At 43.6% G+C, this 22,485-nt stretch overlaps 2 protein-coding genes across 10 annotated transcripts in view; both read right to left on the reverse strand.

Moving 5' to 3' along the window:
• LOC137872788 (sodium bicarbonate cotransporter 3-like) overlaps window positions 1–2,993 on the reverse strand; it is a 40,485-nt gene extending 37,492 nt beyond the window's left edge. For 5 of the 9 annotated variants that reach the window (XM_068711229.1, XM_068711233.1, XM_068711226.1 and 2 more), the window contains exon 1: window positions 2,883–2,992. In XM_068711229.1, the coding sequence (XP_068567330.1) occupies window positions 2,883–2,924 (42 nt within the window). In that variant the 5' untranslated portion in view covers window positions 2,925–2,992. Of the gene's footprint in view, window positions 1–2,882 lie in introns of all 9 variants that reach the window. The other 4 variants (XM_068711230.1, XM_068711228.1, XM_068711224.1 and 1 more) reach the window with 1 other exon arrangement.
• A 6,575-nt stretch (window positions 2,994–9,568) lies between these two features.
• On the reverse strand, window positions 9,569–13,785 carry eomesa (eomesodermin homolog a). The gene is made up of 6 exons (XM_068711236.1): window positions 12,833–13,785; window positions 12,295–12,449; window positions 11,464–11,585; window positions 11,074–11,232; window positions 10,842–10,903; window positions 9,569–10,728 (listed from the first exon to the last, which is right to left on the reverse strand). Exons 1-6 carry the CDS (start codon window positions 13,540–13,542, stop codon window positions 9,978–9,980), a joined length of 1,959 nt encoding a protein of 652 aa, XP_068567337.1. The 5' UTR covers window positions 13,543–13,785; the 3' UTR covers window positions 9,569–9,977.
• Between the last annotated feature and the right edge of the window lie 8,700 nt (window positions 13,786–22,485).

Consider the following 22,485-nt stretch of genomic DNA (forward strand, 5'->3'; position numbering starts at 1 on the left):
TAACATGCTATGAGTGACAACAGAATATAGTGTCACAGTAACGGCACACTTTATCAAATAATCAATCAATTAATTAACCTACTGCTTGCACTCTAAACATATTCATCCCTACAGCCGTCCAATAAGTTCTGCTTCTCGTGAGGTAAAGAGATTAAAGATTTTTCTGGCAAAGGGTTGCATGTGTACAGTCCAGTGTTCATGCGCAGGAAAGAGGCTTTGGGACCACGCTTCCATTATATGCAACAACCAAGACTGACTCAGACCACACCTAGCAGCATGGGGTTGATAGGTTTCTTAAGTTTTCCTGTAAGTGGATGAACTCTCAAATCCTCTCTGTTCACATGGTGGGCAAAACCATACTACCATGCAGATTAGTACAATCCTGGGCCCTTTGATCTGCTTTCCTGTGTTTTACAATCATGAAAGGACCTTTACGGCAGTGACGGTTACTCCCAGCTGTATTCTCGAGGCTGCTCTGAATCCCATGTGGATGAGCAAAAGAATCCCAAAATGAAACAACTTTTTATTTGAGTAAGAAACAAAGTACAGTACACATAGCTGTGTCACGCTTTAATTTATGTAGTGGACTTCATCAATCGTTGCCTCCAACAAGCACTTAAAGGCTTGTGGTATGTTTAATCGCATCGTACTTTCTGAAAGTAGATTTGATTCTCGCAGAAAGTAGATCGGGAACAATGTAAACAAACGGGCTCTCTGTTGAGTACGCCAATTAGCCTTTAGCTGGGTACGGTAGGAATTAATTATTTCTATCGTATTATCTTAATAGTGTAGCTGAACAGTACACAGCACCATCAGACTGGCAAAGAGGCTCATTGTGTGTAATTGCCCATTCAAAGCAATGTCATACAGTGAGTAAGCTTTATAAAACACTCACTAAGCCCGGCAGTAAGTGCTGAGCCAATAATAGTGCAGCTCATAGAGCCTACCGTGGCTGAAATAAAACCCCTTTTTCACTAGTGGAACAGCAGGACGCACAAATCCCTCTTCACCTGAGCTTAAATTCAGTGAGAGATCACACGTCAGAGCCACATTAGCATAGTCAAAATCGTTGAAAAGAGAAGAGTTCGAGGTGTCAGTGACAAAGTAAAAGTGTGCATTTATTAAGCAAACTATGGGGAAAGCGGTCCAAGCTATAAAACCGCTATTGTAATCCTTCAGTTTTCTCTCAGTGTCTCGATCCTCAGCCTTTCCACCGCCAACCCGTCTTTCCGATACAACCAGATCGTCCATTACACTGTAGTGCGGATACTCTAATCTTTGGCCACTAAGCACTCATAAGGTTAAACATGCAAAACACAGGCAGGCGGAGAAAGAAAGTTCATCTCCAACTCTGAGGCTAATACCGGTCGCTTAAACACAAAGCTGAAGCCATCTAAGCAGCTTTCTATAAATGCCACAAACAGCCTGAGATGATAATCGGTGACATAAAGGCAGGTGAACAACAAACGCCCAATGACATTGTATGCCGTGTGTCCCCATGGCCCATTGATATGACTGTAACACAGTTAAATGTACAGAAGTTGAGGCCAAACTAAACAATAACAGCTAGCTATTCAGTTCAGAGAAGTCCCATTGGTCAACTAGCAAGCCTGAATATAACAAGAGTTTCTGTTTGAAAACAGATTCCTGTGTGTTAAACAGGCACACACCAGCTAAATGTCAGACTCAAAAGCTTAACAATGGTGATTATAGGCATCAAGCAGTTGAATGTCTGTCTACAGGGCTCTGTGTCACAGTGAATGTAATGACGTCCATGAAGTACACAACTCCTTTTCATAGGGCAGCCCAGGGGTCAGGTTTCCTCAGAGCATGCACGTGGATGAGGCCCACACACAAACATAGTAGTGGATAACCCAACACCAGCATTGATGTCAGACAGCCAGCACGCCTTTTAAACTTAGCTCTGAAACTAGTTTCTTTTTTGGGGGCTCGCTAACACTGCTGTGTGTTTGATGCTCATCGCTCTGTCTGTGACAGGAAAAGTCGCACCAAAAAGACAGGATGAGAGTCTCTACTCAGCCACAAGTTAAAGTAGCACAATGAAGATAGTTTGGTAGATGTGACCAACTTTAACCGCGGTGTCTGATTGTTCAAACACAATTCCTCTTTCAGCTCCACGTCTATTTTTCCTCTTCAGTTGGACGAGCCCTCGTAGTAAAATTAGCAGCGTTTCCTGACTTGGAAATGTCACACAGGAAGGCTGGTCTATTTTGGGCGCATTTGATATGCAAATGAGCCTTTTATTTCTGTAAATGTACCAGCGGGTCGTATCGACTGGCTGGGACACATATGTAGTAACGGACCTGTTGAACGTGAGGGGGAAACGCTACAAAGCTGGTACAAACGTAAAGTTAATTAACTTACACGGGTATCACCAAAGGCACGTGGTTATGTGCACGTTTTAGTTGATTAAAGCGCGTGGGCACACACTAACCTCCAAACAGGACATCTATTACCTCAACTAACGTTTATAACGTCACTTTATTAGAGTCGACTCTTCCTCGTGCACCCCGGATAGTCCATTAACGTTAGCAGGTGCTATCTGAAAACAAGTGAAGATGAACTAAATAATCTAAAACTTCGGCAGAGTAACCCATTTATGTTAAAACTTATGTTTGAATAAACGCTTTGGTTGAATTAAACGGGAGACCCGACACACAACTTGTACCCATGCCACGTGTCAGAAGTAGAAAGCCGGCTAACAATAGAAGCCGGATAGTGCCTCACTGAATCTGACTCCCAAAGCATCACTAGAACACGTTACTTCTGCGGCTGCTGGGCAAACAAGAGGCAAACACGGACAAAGAGCCGCACAGATGTAATGGAGGGCTAACGGTAGACTGTGTTGGGCGGGCACTTACTGTTCTCAATAGGGGCCTCATTTGTTCCGACGGTTCGTCCATTTCACCTGCCGCCGGTCTACTGCGCACTAGCTCTTTTATTTTTAACAGTTGATGTAACGGAAGGTCCCGGGCCGGTAAAGACTAGTGAACTGTAAGGACTGGATATGCTTTCCCTAACGACTCAGTGAGGACACGCCTCTAAAATGATTGACAGGGACTGATTGCCAATTCGCGTGCAATACCCGGCGTTCTCAGCCAATCAAATCGAAATACGTCACGATGTGGGCAGGGGCTGTTTTCCGGTCTCCCGTAAAGTCTCAAGCGGGTTTGTTTTATTTTTTGTGTGTGTTTCTTTCTTTTTTAAAGCTTCGATAAACTTCCTGGGACGGTTTGCTTCCTTGGCCATCTGAAATGTAAGTTGTACAGATGAGAGATGAAGTCTAGATTCCAAAGTGTCATATCTAAACTAACTGGATATGAAAATGATGCATGTCGCCGTAATAAGGTATCTTGGGTTTGAGGTTTTGGGCACTATAGCCTGAATGAGGACTAAGAACTATTTTATATCACTTTTTTAATTGTATTTTACTTTAGAGCTACTTAAAAGCAAACTAACGAAAACAATGGAAATGAATACCATTACCAACCGACAGGTCTAAGACAACAACCAAAATGTACCCTTAAAGTTATTTGATAATGTTAGAAGTTTATTTACACTAGCAGTAACAACACAGTGAAATAATACCTGTATTCTCAACAGTTGACAAATACACACAATTTCATGTACATAAATGTCTATACAATATACCTGCAATTTATACATTCAGAAAAAAAATAACCAATATTAATATTACATTGTAATAAGATGTTTATTATGACCTGAAGTTATTCACTTCTAAATAAAATTAAATCACAAATGTTAGATAACAGGACAGACGAGAGTAATTAGGTTGTATTAAGTTTGATAATGGCTAAGCATTCAAACACTGTAGATTTTTAAATCTACACAGACTTTTTTTATAAAGGTTTTTAATATAAGAGTTTACTGTTATTGTGCTAGCCTTTTTTGCATTTCTGTTCCTTTACTATTCCTGCGAATCATCCGATATTGATATTACAGTACATTCAAATACTTATAGGCTATTATAATGTCAATTTTTAAAACAAATCTCAAATTTGAAATTAAATCCTAATTATTATCCTACACCCTCCTGCCACATGCTTGTCATCCATCTTCCACAAAACAACCTTTGCTTATCATGTATTATAGTGTCTTACTATGTAATAATTCACTTTCACCAGCAGATGGCAATGCTGTATCAACCATTTATCCTGTTTAAGAAAGCAGTCGACCACCGACATATTTAATTCACTCTTTAGAGGCAACCCTTTCGGTTTCACTCTTTCACTTCTGGTCTTTTATGCTAAATAATTAGTCAAGTGAAACCACCTGGGAAACGACACCTAACTGACTTTTAAAGCATCAGAAATATGTTGAGATTGTGATGTGATGGGTCACAAACTAAACATAAGAAATAAGACAACACAGTGAAATAACACTGTGTTGTCAAAATATGTTTTTAGCCTCGGTGTAAAAAATATGGTATGTTAAGTTGGAGTGGATACACAATATGATGCTCTTAGTCTTTGCAATTACCTTTAATAACCTTATATCAACTGTAGGACCAGCCTTCTTACAGAGCTGTGGGATTTAATACATACTTTAAAAAAAATGTGATTGTGTCATACATTGTATTGCAATGGAGTACAAATACCATCAGGTGTTAGCAAACAGCAAAAGTAGTCGGTTCTTTCAGAAGAGTTCATGGGTGTCTTCCTTTAAATAGAGGCCCGTTCCTCACCCACCCATCAACCTCCGGCATAATCACGCGGCAGCTCAGAAATAGAACTGTGAGGTGGGAGATCAAACTATCACCTCTTAATTGTACCCCGAGTCTTAAAGATGCTGAGAGCCCATTAGCGCACAACGAAGAGTGCTGTGTACTGCTCCTGAAACATGCATCCGCATAATGAATCTGGGAGATGAGTCAGAAGTTAGACAAGTGAAAGAAGTGCCACACTGGCATCCACCTGTGCTGGGGGACTCACGCAAAGAGATGCAGACTGCAAGGTGTGGTGATGCTGAGAGAGAAAGTTTTCTCTTTCGAAGCTTCAGAAACAAAAAAAGAAAAGCAGAGTGAAGAGTGTAGTCGTACTGAACTTACTGTAGTGGAAGAAATACAACCCCTGTCTCTTAATGTACAATTTAAACTCCAGAACTAACGGCTGCAGAACTTGTAGAATCTGTGCAAAGGTTACACAGGCATTTTTCATTTAGCTTTGAGCAGCAAGAGGCGACAGTTCGGAGAGAGTAACATGTTAGGTGCAAGCCACCAAATGAATATTGACTGTGTCATGTTTGGTCCCAGAAGCTGCAGAAATGAAGAGTCCCTCTCTCCCAGAAGGTTTAGTGGATGATGTTTTTTCTCCTGTGGCGAGGCCTTCTGATGGCGCCAGGAGAGAAGGACCAGAATGTGACATACCCAAATTTGTCGGAGCGCTCCATCAAAGTGCCAATGCATTGATTTTGACCACAGATCTATTCCACGCGGCTGCCTCGGCACGCCCTGACCCAAAACATCGCTCTCAAGACCAGGGTCCTGCTGGAGCCTTAGTGCCCCTGAAACCTGTTCAACTCCTCTGGGGCACTCAAAGGAGGTGGGATGGGAGGGGAGGGGTAGAGGCCAGTGACCAGCATGGTGTACCCAAATCGACTCTGGGATGGGTAGATGGAGGGAGGGGTAGGCTGCGGAGATGGTAAATGGTGGTGGTGGTCAGAAGGGGAAATAAGGGGGGGGGGGGGGGGGGGGGGGTCCGGCCTGTTGAGGTGCGTCCCACTGCCCTCAGGAGGGAACACGGGGGTTTGAAATCAATGTGCTGTTAAGTGCAGCTTAGCCGCGGGATACTCACTCCAACGTTATCCATGCACCAGTGAGTCCGGGCCCTGCCTGCACGCTGCATACGCCGTCTGAGGGCATCGACACACGAGGGCCCGGCCTGGCCTCCGGTTCCTCTCACCTCTGCGCTCTCTGCCAACACTCAACGCCCTTATGCAAACAGTTGTGGCCCCGCCAACTTGAGACTCATCTCACACCAGGGTCTCACTCCAGCAGACCTGCGAGCATTACACCCGCACTTAAGTCAGCCCACCACCCCCCCACCCCCCATTTACTGCTGATTAATCAGGTCCAAATAAAGCATTGTGTTGTGTACATCGACACCTGGGGCGAGCTAAAAGGAGAGCCTTTGTCAGCATCATTAGGACTGTAAATGCCTATGACCTCTGCTTGAAAACACAAAGAGCATGTGCTCATTGCACGTAAAACAGAACATTGCATCGCGTGCCAGAGGATATGTACAGTACATGTACTGTATATGTTGGGCTAGTTTTACAATATAATATAGCACACTGGACCTGGTTCCTTTGGTGTGGGCCTGCGTGTGCCTGCAGTGTCCATTGTTTCCCTACAGTTAAAAAGATCTGACTCACGTCGACTAATGACATTAAACTCAAGATGTTTGAGAAAGTCTTTGTAAAAATAAAAAGCCATTAACTAGATCATGCGTGAATACATCACAAAACAGCAGAGTGGCCATGCGAGGCTCAAACCGTCCCTGAGGAACAATTCCACAGTAATTCTAACTGGCTTGATAAGCATTTAACAGAGGTGACATTTATCAACACATCAAAAGGGGAAATGTAGTGTGAAGAGGAAACATAATCGCCACCGTCTCACTCGTGCTCGTCTGTGGGGTACTTTTGAAAAAGGGGGGGGGGGGGGGGGTCTTAAAGAAATGTTGACCCAGACACACGTCTGCCTGTGGCTGCATTTAGCCAGTGAGAGCAGTAATAGTGTGTGACTGAAGGTGAGGAAACCGCCTCAGGCCTTCATCTGTGTTTAGATGTCAGCCCTCCTTGGGTACAATGTCTCCGTAGCCTCCTTGGCCTTTCCTACATCAACTCTCAACGTGATAACCAATGGGCGGCCTGGGGAAGGTTGGTCACACACATATAGCAAGAAGAAGTTTTACTGATGTGCTTTAAATCCTGCAAACCACTGGATTGTTTCCAGGCCTTACTGACACAACAGCAGAACTCAGTCAATTACTGAGATTGTAGCCAGCAATGTTAACAGCGGCAGTCAATTCTTCAGGCCTCATCCCAATGCACATATAGCGAGTCAACATGGTCTGAATTTGCGGTAGCATGCTGTAGAGGTGTCTATTGATTACTGTACTTCTTGCATGAATGGGTTGAGAAAGACACAATTTATCGACTTGTTGCTAGGTTGTTGTTTTGGAGTTGTCGAGAGCTTCCACGAATCACCTGGAATATCCTTTGAATAAATAATATGAGCATTGTTGACAGAGCTGCAGTGGAGAGCAAGGACAGTGTTTTTGTAGTCTATAGATGCAAGATGCATGTCCCTGTATGTGTATGGAAGTCATGCTGTCGCTGGGTATGAGGTTTCACTCCAGTGGGAGGACGGCAGACATTACATATGCAGTGCTGACATGCATTTGACGAGGCATTCAAACAGATAGATGCACCTTGAAGCGTGTACGTGTGCTTGGGTTTGTATGTATGTCTTGGAAAGACAAATTCCAGCAATCATGTGTTTATTGGAAGTTAAACTGCAGTATTTCTAATGATTGGTGTGAAATACGTATCACCCATGCAACTTCTTAGGTCAATACAAAGCACTAGAATTGTGTTACTACTAGCATCCTAAACACTGCATTATTTTATATGCAAGATTTTACAGCTTTTTTTTTTAGGTTTGTCATTTATGTTTTCATGTGGTGCTCGTGTGAAACTTTAACGTCGCCATCTTGGCCATGGCCCCCTTTTAAATGAGACTCAAAATCTCAATGGGATGATCCTGGCTCAATAAAGGTTCAATAAAAATAAAATAAGAGGCCCTTATTCTGACTGAAAGATTCACGCCATTTCCGCTCAACTGTAGGTCAGTTATGGGTTATAAATTAAATGCGTGTGAAATTCTAATTGTTTTTCCCCTCCGATCGTCAGGGTATCAATTACTGTCACATCGCTACAATTCTCTTTCGCTAGTTGTCCACTCATAATCTTGATTCTCCACCTCACCACCACCGAAGAGCAGAGGTCAAGGCAGCATGAAAAGGAGAAGAAAAACATCATCAGATGCTCAGAAATACAATTTGCTGAAACGCACGAGTGCAAACATTTATACTCTCTCAGCTCGAACCCCCCCCCCCAGAGCCTTTTTCTTACAGCTTTCCTGAGAGGCCAGGGCAATCAAGCACTCTACCTTGTTAGGAGGTGTTAATTGGAGTTAGTCAGACTCCTCACTTTGTCAAGGAGTCTGACAACAGAATTAATTAGAATTCGAGTATGCAAATCAATTCAAATTGGAGTCCTTATGGGGGAGGATTCAAAGTATTTTCACTTGAAGAAAAACAGGTGTTGAGAACATGAGCCAAGTAGTCTCTGTGTGAATATTATGACTTCTCTTTTCATGAGTTTGATCTCCACTAATCCACTTTTGAGAGGCGTATAAATAGAGGTGTTTGGCTGTGCGTTGCCCTTAGTTGGGTGGCCGACGGACCATTTTTCATTTAGCCTGTTATCATATCTTCTAAGTACACATGCCTGCAGTTGCACTACTTGGGTAAATGATAAAATGCGTGAAAACGCCATGGCAACAACAGAAGGAATGGTAGGACTGTGTGCTTTTCACTTAACTGGGTCTATGTTGTGAGTCATGTCATCTAAAAAACATGTAAATCTCATATTTAAATCACACTTCGCTCAATTGAATTGTGAGCTGTGGCGTTACCTTGTCGCACTCATTCGTTGCTTGAAAAGGATTGCTCAGCTCTTTTTTATCCCAACATGATGGGCTCTGAGAATTTTAAGAAAACATGACAAAAAAACAAAACAATAGTGCTTACTGACTGTGACCTTAAAACAGAAATAGGCTTTCACACACTATATGCCATCCCATGCCCTTATCATTTTCTGTTGTTTACTATGCATATGATTATTTGGATTTATGATAATTACAAGTCTTTGCGTATGAAAATATTAAGAAAAATTACACTACATGTGTTTTATCAGCGGAGAAGGACGATAGATTTAAGACAGCAGAAGCTTATCCAATTCTAAGTGACAAAGTAACGTTGCTTGAAATTAATTCCTACTCAATTGCAGTTGGTCTCAAATCGCTTACAGGAGAAATGTTGATTGATAATCTTTAAAAAATGCCTCAATTTGAATCCAAAATTGGGTATATTTTACCACTGCACCACTCTATTTGAAAGCATGGTCTTAATCATATTTTATAATGTAGGCTTGTTGCTATGTCAACTTGTTGGCAGCAATCACTCAGGGGAGCCTTTATTTTAGAGGCCCAAATTCATGGCCTCTATAACAAGCCATAAAAACATAGTAGGGTTACAGGCACCGCCACTCATTCACTGCATAACACACACTTGATTTATTTTCATTCATTTCAGTTCCAGCAGCAAAAATGCATGTGTAGATTTTTATCTCCAGCTGATAAAAAGGCTGATTAATTTAAGAACTGCCAAAGGCCCATCTTATTCATTCACTGTGGACATGGGACGTTAAAACATAGTGAGGCAGACATTTGGACAGCTGCTTTGTGAAAAGCCGTTTTATTATCCATTTAATAACACCTCCATGAAGACAATTTGTACAAGATACATCACATTCTAAAGTGCACGAATACTGTACAACGGAAATGACTTAAATACGCAGGGGGAAGAAAAATTAAATAAAATTCACATTTGTAAAAAAAGGAAAACTTGTAAAAATAAATGAATAAAAAGGGACATGCTTTTTCAAAAAACAACAATCACTATGCATGTTTCTGCTCAGGTATGTGAGAGGGGCTGGCCTGGGAAAATAACCATGTGCAGCTTGCTTGCTTGGGGGGGGGGGGGGGGGGGGGGGGGGACGACACACTAAGCTTTGGCACCTTTAGAGAAAAGAGAAAACAGACATTAACAGGGAATGAAGAATTATATTTAGTTTCAATAAATACAGTCTTAGGGGCTTGTGTAGAATGCATAATAACCCATGCCTTTTGGGTTGTCCTTGTACTCTTCCGTAGTCAAGTCCTCACACTTGATGGTGGGGGAGTTCTCTGTGCTTGAGCCCCCAGGGGACATCCTGCGCCGCTTGCACACCACGGAGTACACGCCAGAATCGCTAGAGTCCACCGATTTCAGCGAGTGGGACGTCTCGATCCAGGTCGAGGCGGGTGGCGCGCTCTCCTCGGGCAGCTTGTCTTTTGTGGCCCCCAGCTGGTCCTCCGAGAAGGCTGGGGGGCTTGGACGAGGGGACCAGGGCAGGCCTGTGGTCATCTTGCGCTGGTAAGAGCTTCTGGTGCCCCAGCCCGCAGCCATGGAGGCGAAGGCCGAGTCTGGATAGTAGCTGAGGGCGTGGGACGTCTGCAGGGACAGGGGCTTGATGCCGTAGGACAGCAGGCTGCTGGTGGAATAGTCATTCTCATAGGAGAGATCCAGCTTGTTGGAGCCCGGCTGCTGGACTGGGGGGACGAACCAGCGCTGGGCGGAGGCCGCTGCGCTGACGTCCTCGCTCTGTGGGGAGAGGAGGCTGTTGGTTTGGGGGACGGCCCGCTCACTGGCATAGAAGCGGTTCTGAGGCAGGTTGTTGACGAACTGGTCCTGAAAGAAAGGCTGCATGGCGTAGCGGGCCCCGGGCACAATCTGGGTGGAGCGTGGGGAGTCCGTGGGGGACGGAGTCAACCGGTCACTCTCTGGGGCCGTGTACATCCTGTTCGACCAAAAACGAGAACACAAGAAAAATTCAGCATTCGAGACATGCATCAAAAAGCGTACCACAAGAAAAACAGATCAACCGCACTGCTTGAACTGCAAGACACATACGAGTCATAGTTGTCCCGGAAGCCTTTCGCAAAAGGGTTGTGATCTATCTTCAGCTGTGTGATCTAAAACAAACAAACAAAAAAGAAATCTTGCATTAATAATGTGAGAGAGCAATACTAAAGAATTACTTTTTTTTATAAAATCAAGCATAAATGCATTCATTGCATCTAAACAGCTAAATACATTTGAATTCTAAATCATAAATAATAACATGTATCATTGCAGTGCTTACATCTGTGTTCTGGTATGCAGTGACTGCTATAAACTGGTTCTCTGGGAAGGTGAAGGTCTGAGTTCTGGCCTCGTTGCTCATGTCCTCCACTCCGTCTTCCGTCACCTCCACAATGTGCAGTCGCGGTTGGTATTTATGAAGCGACTGCAGGACTATCATCTGCAGAGGAGAGACGTGTGATGAGTGCAACGCCGGAGATTTCACAACAGGCTGCGTGAATTGATTTGTGCTCTTCTTTTTTTTATTAAAAATAAAATGCTCAAATATCTTTAAAAAGACAGCAATCATGCTTGAAAGGTATAGTACTCACACAATTATTTTCAGTTAGTTAAAATCAGAAACAATATTGGCAAATGGAGAATTAGAGCATGTCAGAAATCAATATCTTACCTGTGTGTTGTTGTTGTTGGCCCCTTTATTGTTGGTGAGCTTCAACTTGCCAAAAGAGATTTCTTGCCTCATCCAGTGAGCACCAGTGTTCGGAGATTCAGGATGAACATACATTTTGTTACCTGAAATTTAAATAACGCAGTTAGTAATATGCCAGAAAGAATACATCATATCCTGCTTTTTTTTACATTATGCATATATTAATAAATAATAATAATAATAATAATAATAATAATAATAATAAAGATCTTTGGGGGAAATCGAATCAAAATACATAAAACAGGAATTATTTATTTTAGGTTATTTTAATGAAAACCAATAATTGAAAGTAGATTCAAGACAGACTAATGTTCAAAAGTTCTGTTTTAGAAGATGCTGAAAATGATACTTTTTCTTCTAATCATATTTATCTTAACAATAAATTATCAAATGAAGAATTAATCATTTTAATCCATCTAGTACCAGTCATTTGAAAAGACAAGTTTCACACTAGAGTTGGATCTCCGAGAGGAGTCTAAATTATTGCATTTAATGCATTGAAACACTACTAAACGCAACCTTTCAAAACATTTTGCAAAAAATGAGTAAAAATGATTCCAATAAATTAAAAGAACCATCTTTATTTCCAAACAATCTTAATCTTTGACACCCACATTTGATTCTCACTTCATCAAGCTCTCAGGACTGAATGCTACATTGCTGTATTATTTATTTCTAACCATGTTTCATTCCTTATCTTTTTCGATTTATTTTTCAATCCTTATTAAACAAAATACATGATTATACATGATTTGCCAGAGACAAATGGGTTTTCTTAAATCGCTAACTCACCTTGCATATTATTGTCTGCTTTCCCACAAGTGACCCACTTTCCTCCCTGAAAGCGCCAGTGATTCGGGTCAGCCAAAATAACTTCTACAAAGACATTGTAGTGGGCCGTGAGGTTGAGTCCAGTGATGTTGAAGCTGAGGAATGGGAACATCCGTCTAGATAAGAAAAAAACAAAAACAGGAATAATTAACAGATGTGCTCATAAAAGCAGGAAAAAACGCTCATGTCATGTGTGGCATTTGGCAAAGTGCCTCTCTTATATTAGATTTTAAATAATTGTACATTACATTATTGTCATGTTTAGTCTGCTATGTAGTTGTACATTTACAATTTACCAGAAACGAAAACTTGCAATTTAAAAGTTCAGAACCACATAAAAATGCGTAAAAGGAAGATAGGAATCCTGTGCGTAAAATGTTGGTCATGCATAAGAAAGTGGTTATGTCATGAGAAAGACTCTTAACAGGCCGACGGGAAATATTAAAACGAATTTCACATTCTGCACATGTCGTGTGCTTAAATTGGGCCTTCTGCTTACCTGCCCTGTTTGGTGATGATCATCTCGGTCTGGTGCCGGTGGAATTTCAGCCACAGAGGACGGTTGCACAGATAGACCTGCGCTCTGGCTCCAGCGGCAGACCCCGGCAGAGACATGGAGCCAATGCCCGTCCCCGTCCCGGGATAGGAGGGGTACAAACAGCCCGGGCCCTGGCTGAACTGGTACCCTCCGCTGCTAAACTGACTCCGGCCGGTGCACACGGACGAGGAGGAGAAGCCCGTGGGCGGCAGGACGGATCCGTAATGAAGTGAAGCCGGGTACCTGGAGCCGCTAGACCCGGTGTACACCGAGCCGGTCTGTCCTGCGTAAGGAAAGAGGGAACAGGGGCTTGCCATTTCGGAACTCGCCTGCGCGGACGAGATGAAGTATCTGTCGGAGCCCAGTTCGTCTATGTTGTAACGTCGACCGCTCGTCAACTCGTCCTCGCCGAGCACCGGGGAGCCTTTCCTCCCATCGGGCCCGGCTTTAGCGAAAGTGTCCCCCTCTGCCTCACCCAGCATCCCGTTCCCTACCCCGCTCAGGTACTTCTTAGGGGCACTGCTGGACTCCGATTCCGTACGGTCGACTTCTTGGTAGTCAAGCTGCGATGACGGCCTCGGGCTGTTGTTGGCACTGTCCGACGACGAAAGATTGTAAAAAGTCTTGGGTAAACTAATGCTGGGGCTGGGAAGGATGTTCTCTAACTGCATTGTTTAGACCTTGCAATACAATAAAAAGAGTTTCGAGAGTTTCCAGAGGAGTGAATCTCAGCCAAACGGAGACGACGCGACGAACCGGCGCCCTGGTAGTTTCTGGCTCTGCACGCCTCCCTCCGTTACGAATGATGGAAGGAGGTTAAATCGGCTCCTCGCCTACGGACGTTCGGATCAGATTCAAGGCTGGACACTGGGTGTTCAGCGGCTCTTATAAAGATGTAGTTCTCCACGCACCCAACTGATTGTGAGCGAGAGGGGAGGAGCTTTTGGAGAAGCACGCGGGCGCACCAGCCCGCTCCGCAGCCAATGGTCGCACCACTCTAATTCAATTAGAAAGCGTCTGGTGGAAATAATATCAGGAGAAAAATGTCTTCACGCGAGTTGTTACGTTTATTTTCACTCTCACGTCCCGGGTACAGACTTGAGCGAAGTGGCGCTCGCTCCACGCGCCACGCATCCAGGATTTAAAAACAATAAATTACAAGTGCAAACAAGCTTCAGTTTGCTGTCAAACATGAGTGAAAAATCATTTCTAAAAGGCCAAAACGACAACCAGTGTCTCTGCACATGTTACCCATAAACTAAGTCTCTAAATGACCTAAATAAATCGCACTTCACCAGTCCTGCATTCCCCACCGCGCACGCTTCTAATCCCCGATACACTTTCAGCTTCGGCTTCAAGTCATCACGTAAAATGTACATTCACACACGGCTTGTCAGGTTACTTCCACACTCACTCACCGAACGAAGACGTATCGTCGATGAACAGCAAAACACCGAGACCCTTTCTTCTCCTGCAAACACTCCCAATACAAAAAAAATCCCATGTGCACCTTATTTCCTATAATTGGCCTCTGTCGCCTCTTCCACTTCCAGGTTTTCAGTATTGGCTCTAGTAAAACTATCGACCGTAAAAACAGGCTCAAAAGGAACACTTGAAATTAAAAAAAGACGATTTTTATTTTTCGTTTGACTTAATTTGTTTCTGCTTTTAAAAGTAAAAAAAAGGCGAGTGTTATTCCAGCTTCCTTCTCATTTTCTCAGGTGACAAATGCATTTTTGTTGCTAGAGCTTTAATTCACTTCAGATATTGAACAAAATAGAAATAGAAATGGATCTTTTTTTCTTATTTTCTACCTTTTTACATTTTAATCCAATATTTGAATTATTGTTAAATTTGTCACGGAATAAAACGCCAATATATTTATATGAGAGATAGCATTAACAGTAGGTGGATATTCGTAGAAAAAAGTTGATCTATTTCCTAATTTGATTGAATTAAAATATGAAACTGTTAAAATTAGTTTCAGTAGATTTGGGATGTGGGAAATGTATTTCATATGAATAGGCTACATAATGGGGATGAGCTCTCTGAAAGCAGACATCTGATATTTTATGTCTTTTTCTTTTTTCTTTATTTGCATTTGAAGTAACGGGGTTAACTGCTGTTTTTAAATGACGGTAAAAAAAAATCTCCCTTAAAGCCACTGAAATTCAGACAACGGTAGGCTTATATATACAGGTCTGAGAGAAAGAAAGCACTAACACTGCACAAGTCTGCTGCATGACTCCCGGCGAAAAACAATAAAAAGGACACATAGTCAGTTGTTGGGTTATAATTCAAAAAAGAAATGAACAAAAATAAAACCTGCTTACTGAACATAAGGTCATTTTGAATTTCCCACGTCTGTGTCTGAAACACAAACACAAACGCGCGCACACGCTGAAGGAACGAGTGAGAGAGATCTCCCGAAACCAGAAATAATCAAAGAAACATGTCGCACCTCAAACGTCGTTCATACGGCCCCCGGACCTCATCATAAGGGGATTTGTCAGCAGTGGAACGGCGACAGCGCCCTCTAGTGAGCGACCAGGATAACTAGGGAACTTTCCCATCGTTGGTTTTATTCAAATAACTCAACACTGTAAGAGCATGCAGGCTTTCACTTTCTCCATTTGCATCTCTCACTTTGCAGCATCTTCAACTGCAGCGAACTCAGCTTGTGTTTGCATGTGTGTGTGTGTGTGTGTGTGTGTGTGTGGGCAGTCTGGGCATGTGTGCCTTAAAGTAAGCTGGAGGGAGAGGAGGGGGTGAGATGAATTTGGGGAAAATGGGGATACAGATCTGTGAAAAGCTGTGGGAGAGTCTCTGCTGGAGGCAGATTGGCTGGTGTCATAAATGGGACAGTGGAGCTGGCTGTTGGGCCATCAGGGGACCAGAGCTACATGATGCACACGGCACACAATCTGTCAATCAAAGACCGGAGGGCCGTCCCAGACTGCCTTCACAGAGGCAGGGAACACCAAACATTCGAGAATAGAGATCAAGCATTTTTTTGTCTTCTCCAAATGGCTCAGGGAAGAAAAGCAATTCTATTATTTATTTTTTGACCTGTCTCTCCAACAGAGAGTCTCACTTATCTGCAGCCATAACCAAATCCTTTTCGTCCTCCTTCCCTCTGCTTTTTGCGACGATTGCAGAATTCCACAGGGGACATTGTGAGAAGGTGCCACCGGAGAAGCTTTGTTTTTTTTTGTGAAATGTAAAGTTTCATTTCAGCAGAATCAGGAGGAGCTACTGTTTGTGAAGGCCCACACTCACTCAAAATCCCAAAGGCTTTGAGCGAGTATGCTTGGATGCAAAAGGAAAAATGAACAAGTATGCATTGTGAGGATCACCGTAGGCCTGTGAGCCTGATCCAGGATTAAGAATGATATACTTTATGTCAGTATGTTAATGTCCTCTCTCTCTCTCTCTCATTCTCTCTCTCTCTCTCATTCTCTCTCATGCCCAGACTGCCCTCTCACACACACACACACACACACACACACACACACACACACACACACACACACACACACACACACACACAGCAGAGGTGCTGCTCTCTTGACTCAGTGTTGCTGCAGGCTGTCATTCTAGTTGGAGGCTAAATCTCTAGTTCAAAGGAAGAACAAAAGTCAAGCATTTCACACCTGAGCTGTCAACGCCTCGTTGGTACAATCTCTTATTCGATGGGCCCTTGCATGATCAGCAAAATTCTAAAAAAAATGATGGAGAAAGTTTTTATTTGGGTTTCACGCCACCCGCAAGGTGACAGGCACCTGAACTTTTCTTTGCACAAATTGTTTTGCAACTTTGAAGCGCATGTTTCACAGAAAATCCTGTCTAAACCAAACTCTGTGCTGTTGTTTTAATTGCCCCGCTTTCCAAAGTAAAGTAGGTTGGTTTCTCTGAAATGACCCCAAAGACTCAATGTAGAAAACAAAATAAATGTGATTTACAGGCCACCTATAAATGAACTAATTCCAAATGAGGTAGATGTTTAGGCTCCACTCATAAAGGAGCTCCCACTTGTGACCTGTCAGCATGTTTCTTGACCACCTATAAAAGTCCAAGTGTGTCTGAGATGACCCTCCTTGGCCCCGGGCCAAGGCCTGCGCGACAGGGGAAGGGAAGTCCTACCATATTGTTGTCAGAGTAGATCATCAACAGAGCACATGAAAGGCATACATTCCAGGTTTTATGGGCCAAGGTGGCTGCTGAAGCCTTTGCTCGTGAGTGAATTCATGTACCCCATTGCAAGGATTAATAACGCAAGTCTCATTAGAGATCCTCGCCACCGAGACCCCTGGAGGGAGGGGTGCTGGGAAACGAACCGAGTGCAATGTGCACCGTGCCAGCGCCCTGCGCTCCTCTGCAAATCATCATCCTCCAGAGCATTTTTATTGGAAAGAATTTATTTCACAAGTTTATCAAAGATGTCCCCCAGTATATTTTCCAGTGTGTGGGGGGATTGCTAGCATTTAATCAAAACAGTGGCCCTCCGCGCGAGGAAAGCTTATGTTACAGACATGCTGCTGTCTTCAAAGATACAAAGGTGACAGCTTTCATGAATTTCCATTCGGGTGCATATTGCTTTCATCAATTACTCCCTTTTTTTCTTATTTCCTTGTCCCCGCCATTTTCTTCATGATTTAAACAGCACAAGGTTCTCCCTCTAGCCTGGACAAAACCTGTTTTGTATTCACTTCTTTTTGTTGTCAATGCGTTTTTTCTTAACCCCTACTCAGAGAACATTAGAATATGTAAAGTATATTCATGTTTGATGTCATGTAGGCTATTTCACATGTCGTTCTAGCAGAGCAAATTATTATGAAATGGGAATCTTTCCCATCTGTAAGCAGTCAGTGAGTGAGACCCGCGGGAATTCTCTCTATATATGCAGCACGTTTGAATTTTCTCAAAATACATTAAAGTACGCCAGATTGCATAAAACCATCAGATGCTACTTTGCGTCATATCAACAGATAAGTCTCAATGTCAGCATGTTGCATGCATGCACGCATGTTGTGTGTGTGTATGTGTGTGTGTGTGTGTGTGTGTGTGTGTGTGTGTGTGTGTGTGTGTGTGTGTTTGCCTGTTGTTTTTGTGTGTGTGTCCGGCCCGTGGAAGGAGCTGTGGATTATTGCAGAAATGTATCCGGGGATATATGAGCCCGATGCTTCTGTGATGCGAAGGGTTTTCAGGGGGCAATGATAATCCACTGTGTTAAGACAAATCTTTGAAAAATAAGGTGTACTGGCTGCATTCAGGGAAATAGGATTGCACTCACTGTATTTGACTCCCCAAGGCATGCTAACATGATTTTTGGATTACTGCATTATAGAAAGTGTCACCCAGGGCCTGTGGGGAAACGCGGCAGCTACACGGTATGGAAGCAGGGTGAGTTTCAGGTAGCTGTGCTTCTCTTATCTGACTTTTTATCCTCTCATAAATACATTATCTCCTGGCGCCTGCCGTGCTGGGTTCTCACGGAAGTTTTGAATTCTTCAAGTCTAGTGATGTTTTCCAGATTCTGAGAAAATGGGAAATAAATTAAACCCTAAAAAAGAAATTGCCTACAACAGGGTGTTAACGTCATGATGCTTTTGTTTTTTTGTCTTTGAATTGGGTAAGCAGATCATTGAATTGACTCTGACACATTTTACTTTTACCCACTGTGTTGTCACAAGCAAAAAAAAAAAGAAGCCAACAGCAGACGGTAGTCCGATGGCCCGAGTCTCACCCTCATCCCCATTTTAGCATCAACCTTTGTTGACCCACTTCTCCCGGCCCATCCTCCTGAAAACACCAGAGGCATCGACATAAGGGACCGGAGCAAAATAGCAGGTGCTAAAAGTTTGACAGCGTAGACTGGATATATGTGTTCCCTGGAACGTGAGGTGTAAGGGAGGGTGGCGGAGTTGTATCGACTCGGCATTAAGCCTCCCTCTTTGGATAGGCACACGAGGCGAGTTGGGGTGAGCTGGGGTGGGGAGGGGACACACACACACACACGGTCCCACACTCAAGCTCAACCAACCAGCCAGCGAGACGCAGCGGCCCAACCCAGCTCACCCCTGGTTCTCTGTCCTTTCCCATAGCACTATTACTGCCAAACAAGCTGGGCTTTTATCACATCGCTAACCCTGACTCAGAAACTGCATTTCAGGAGGACCCTTTCTTTCTTTTTTTTCTTTTTCCTTCTTTTTTTTCCTTTTTTTTGGGACAGGGAACACAAACAGATTTACACCACAGGAGTATTCTGCTGCTGCTCCTGCCTCAATGTGGTTAAATCAGTGAGTCAGAAGTGAGAATGTAGAGTTTTAACACTTCTCTCTCCCGGTATGAAAGCTTCTAGAGCGACACAGAGGAAAGCCCGAACTGACTTACTGTCTACCAGCCCGGGGCATATGCTAGTGGGAGGGAGGTTATGTAGACATGATTAATGGCTTAAGGTTGACCCCCCCGGTGATACAGCGATGTAGCCTCGGCATCTTCAGTCTCCTCTGGGGAGTAGGGGCTACATTCACAGTGCTAGAAGGCCCTTTGATGCCCCTGTCTGTCAAACAAAAAACACACCCTCACAGCCCCCCATTCAGGCCTCATTTATACGAACACTGGACACATTTAAGTCAATATTATTATTTCCTTTCCTTGCTTCGTGCAATTAGATATTAAACTAATTGATAAAAAGCCAAATCATCCTCTGAAAAGGCTCCTATTCCTGCTCTGGAGAAATGCGTCCAGCAGCCATTAGATATAATTAGAGACCACAGAATGCTTTTGTATTAAAACATTTGCAGCAATTTGGCAGCTGTATAATTTAGATGTACTGGATCATGCCATGCACATACATGAAAACACACACACACACGTGCACGCACGCACATAATCATATACGCTTGCCGACGCGTATGCACACACGCTCATATATGCACACACAGAGGGACCTCAGTGCAGCGGACACCTTCAATATTGAACCCAGACCCAGGCCCGGTCTGTGTATTTACATGTAAATGGTCTACAACAATCTGCGGCCCCTTTCGTCGGCTCCGTCCCTCCAGCCGTCTGGGCCCGACGAAGAGAGCTGCTAGTCAGATGGGGGGGGGGGCGAGGGTAGGGACCACATCAGATGGGCTCCCGCGGTGATGGAGCCAAACGCTCCGATGGGAGAGGGAAGAGGCTGCCTGCCTGGCAGCTACTGAAACAGCAGGGACTCCCACATATCATGGAAGTGGTCCATGGTTTGGTCTCCTTCTCTGACTGGAGAGCAAGGGAGAGACGTAGAGGACCAAAGGCCCTCCTGTCTGAGGGCCCGAGACCAAAGCAGAAGTGGCCTACGTTCGAAGGGAAGGGCCACTCGTGTGTGGCTTGGTGGGAAAGTTTAGTCAGGCTTCCCAGAAGAGGGCTGATAACCTGGTCTCTTCCCTGTGGGTAGAGGTGTCATATTTGACAAGTGTATATGTGGATGTGGAAGGGTGGGTGTCAGCGATAAGAAATTACGAACAGCAGTGAGCATGCATATCCAAGTCACATGGTGGACGAGAAGGAGGCTGCCTGTGTTTGTTCCTCATGCTCGTCTGTCGAGTGTTTGTGTGTCCTTCTGTGCTGGCGGGTCAGACATGGTGGAGGTCTAGACACATGGACCAAACATTCTGTCTGACGTGGGGGTGCGCTTGTTTCGAGGTTCATCTGATGGTTGTGGACCTTGATAGAACAGACCAGCCGAGACAGGCTGGACCCATACCCAGCGTTAATGGTCCAAAAATCTGGTGTATATTGAAGCTATTGAAGCCACTTGGAAAAATCTGACTTTTAGCTGTGCTTTCTGATGCGCGTTTTACGTACACAGTATGAAATGAATAATGTTTTGGTGTCTGAATGAGTCAAAATAACCTGTAGTCAACTTGAAACAATTAAAAAGCGATGTGTTATTTACTTGGTTGGCAAATATCTGATGATTCAACTCATGACCAAGTCAGAGAGAGGGGGCACGCCTTGATTTTCAAACGGAAAACAGATGCTGACAGTGATTCATGGGAATGAATAATGCCATTTAAGTCCCATGTCTCACAGTATTGTTTGACAAACTGGCATTGAGCTCCATATTAACGGTATAATTTGGCGGGTAAATGAAACGATGAAGGCATTTTGCATGCAATAAGATTGCCTTTTGGCGTTTTATTTGTATGCCATGTAGTCTGAACTGAATGCAATCCAAAAGCATTTACGTTCTGAACAAATTACCAAGTTTAAATTGAGGGGGAGACCGTTTATGATTGGCAGGTAGGTGGCTTATACAAACACGTCTTTTGCGACGTTTTACTTTTCCATTGTCTGTATGTATTTTACTTAAACCTAACTTTGCCTGTCAACTCTTGGCAAGAAAGCAAAATAAGCATATATCGAAAAATGCCCAACTATTCTTTTTTTTTACAGTAAAGTAAAGTCTGAATTAGTTTCACAGCATTTTTTGCTGCAGTTATAGAGTCTTTTCGTTTTTTGGAAAGAAGGGAGGACGAGGACATAAACCCATGGCAGTGCAAGGAACCTCGTGTCTGCTTGGTGTAGCTGTTCTTCACAGCTCTGATCGGTACATCAGGGGATCCCCAACGATGGCCAACCTTCAAGTCTAAGAATGAATTGGCAGAGTAGGACACACCAGGCTAATACCTTCCACCCCTGGTTCAAGAATGTCCCCCACCTCCTCACCAGCACAACGAGCGATCACACCTTTTGAGCAGAGGCAGATAAAAAGGGGAGCCCCAGGCTGATGTGGTCTTCGTATAGCTGTGTGAGTGTGAGCGCATGTGTGTGGGTCTCTATGTGTTTCTGAAGTGTGTGTGTGTGTGTGTGTGTGTGTGTGTGTGTGTCTGTGTGTATGTGTGTGTGTGTGTTTGTGAGCTGTGTGGGGGACAATGCAACACGTTAAACCAACGTGGGAGGTGTGAAGACAGGGGATCTGCTGCAGTCAAAATGAACAAGGAAGAAAACTGCTTTTTGCTTTGTTGTCACTTCTTGTGAAAGTGCAATTAATTATGTTCATTGTCAGGCTTTTTTGATTTTGCTTGTTGCCTATGGAGTTGTTAATTGTTACATGTCAGAAATATTAAGGGGATGTCCTTCGAAAAAGAACAATCCCAGTTGCTTGAACATGCGTTAAAGGCCTACCTCAACGTAAAAAGAAAGGGGGGCAACGTTTGCTGTGTTTCATTTTGCTTTAGAGGCGATCTATGTAGGTGTTGGGGACCAAAGTACCTGTGTGGTTAGCGGTGGTTGGCGGTGAGTCACCCAGAGCAGAGGATGTGAGTGGGTGGTCTCACACCACCCTAAAGCTATTTTCTCTTTCACTTTCTCAACAGGATTTCCCTGAATCTTGTTCAAAATCTCTTAGAGGGAGCTGTATTGCAAAGTCAAATTTTAGTGGCAGTTGTAAACCTTACCATCCAAAAATTACCATCCACCCCTCACAAACATTCTGATGTGATCTCGATTGCAAATGTTGTTGTACAGAATATCAGTTTAACTTGACATAGTCTATCATTCATAATGTGAGAGAAAGAGAGGTTTTTTTTCCATAGTTTGATGATGTAACAATTCATAATTTCCCC

Source organism: Cebidichthys violaceus, unplaced genomic scaffold (assembly GCF_023349555.1).
Source record: "Cebidichthys violaceus isolate CVI_PGR_0920_01 unplaced genomic scaffold, fCebVio1.0.p SCAF_16, whole genome shotgun sequence".
Classification (NCBI taxonomy): Eukaryota; Metazoa; Chordata; class Actinopteri; order Perciformes; family Stichaeidae; genus Cebidichthys; species Cebidichthys violaceus.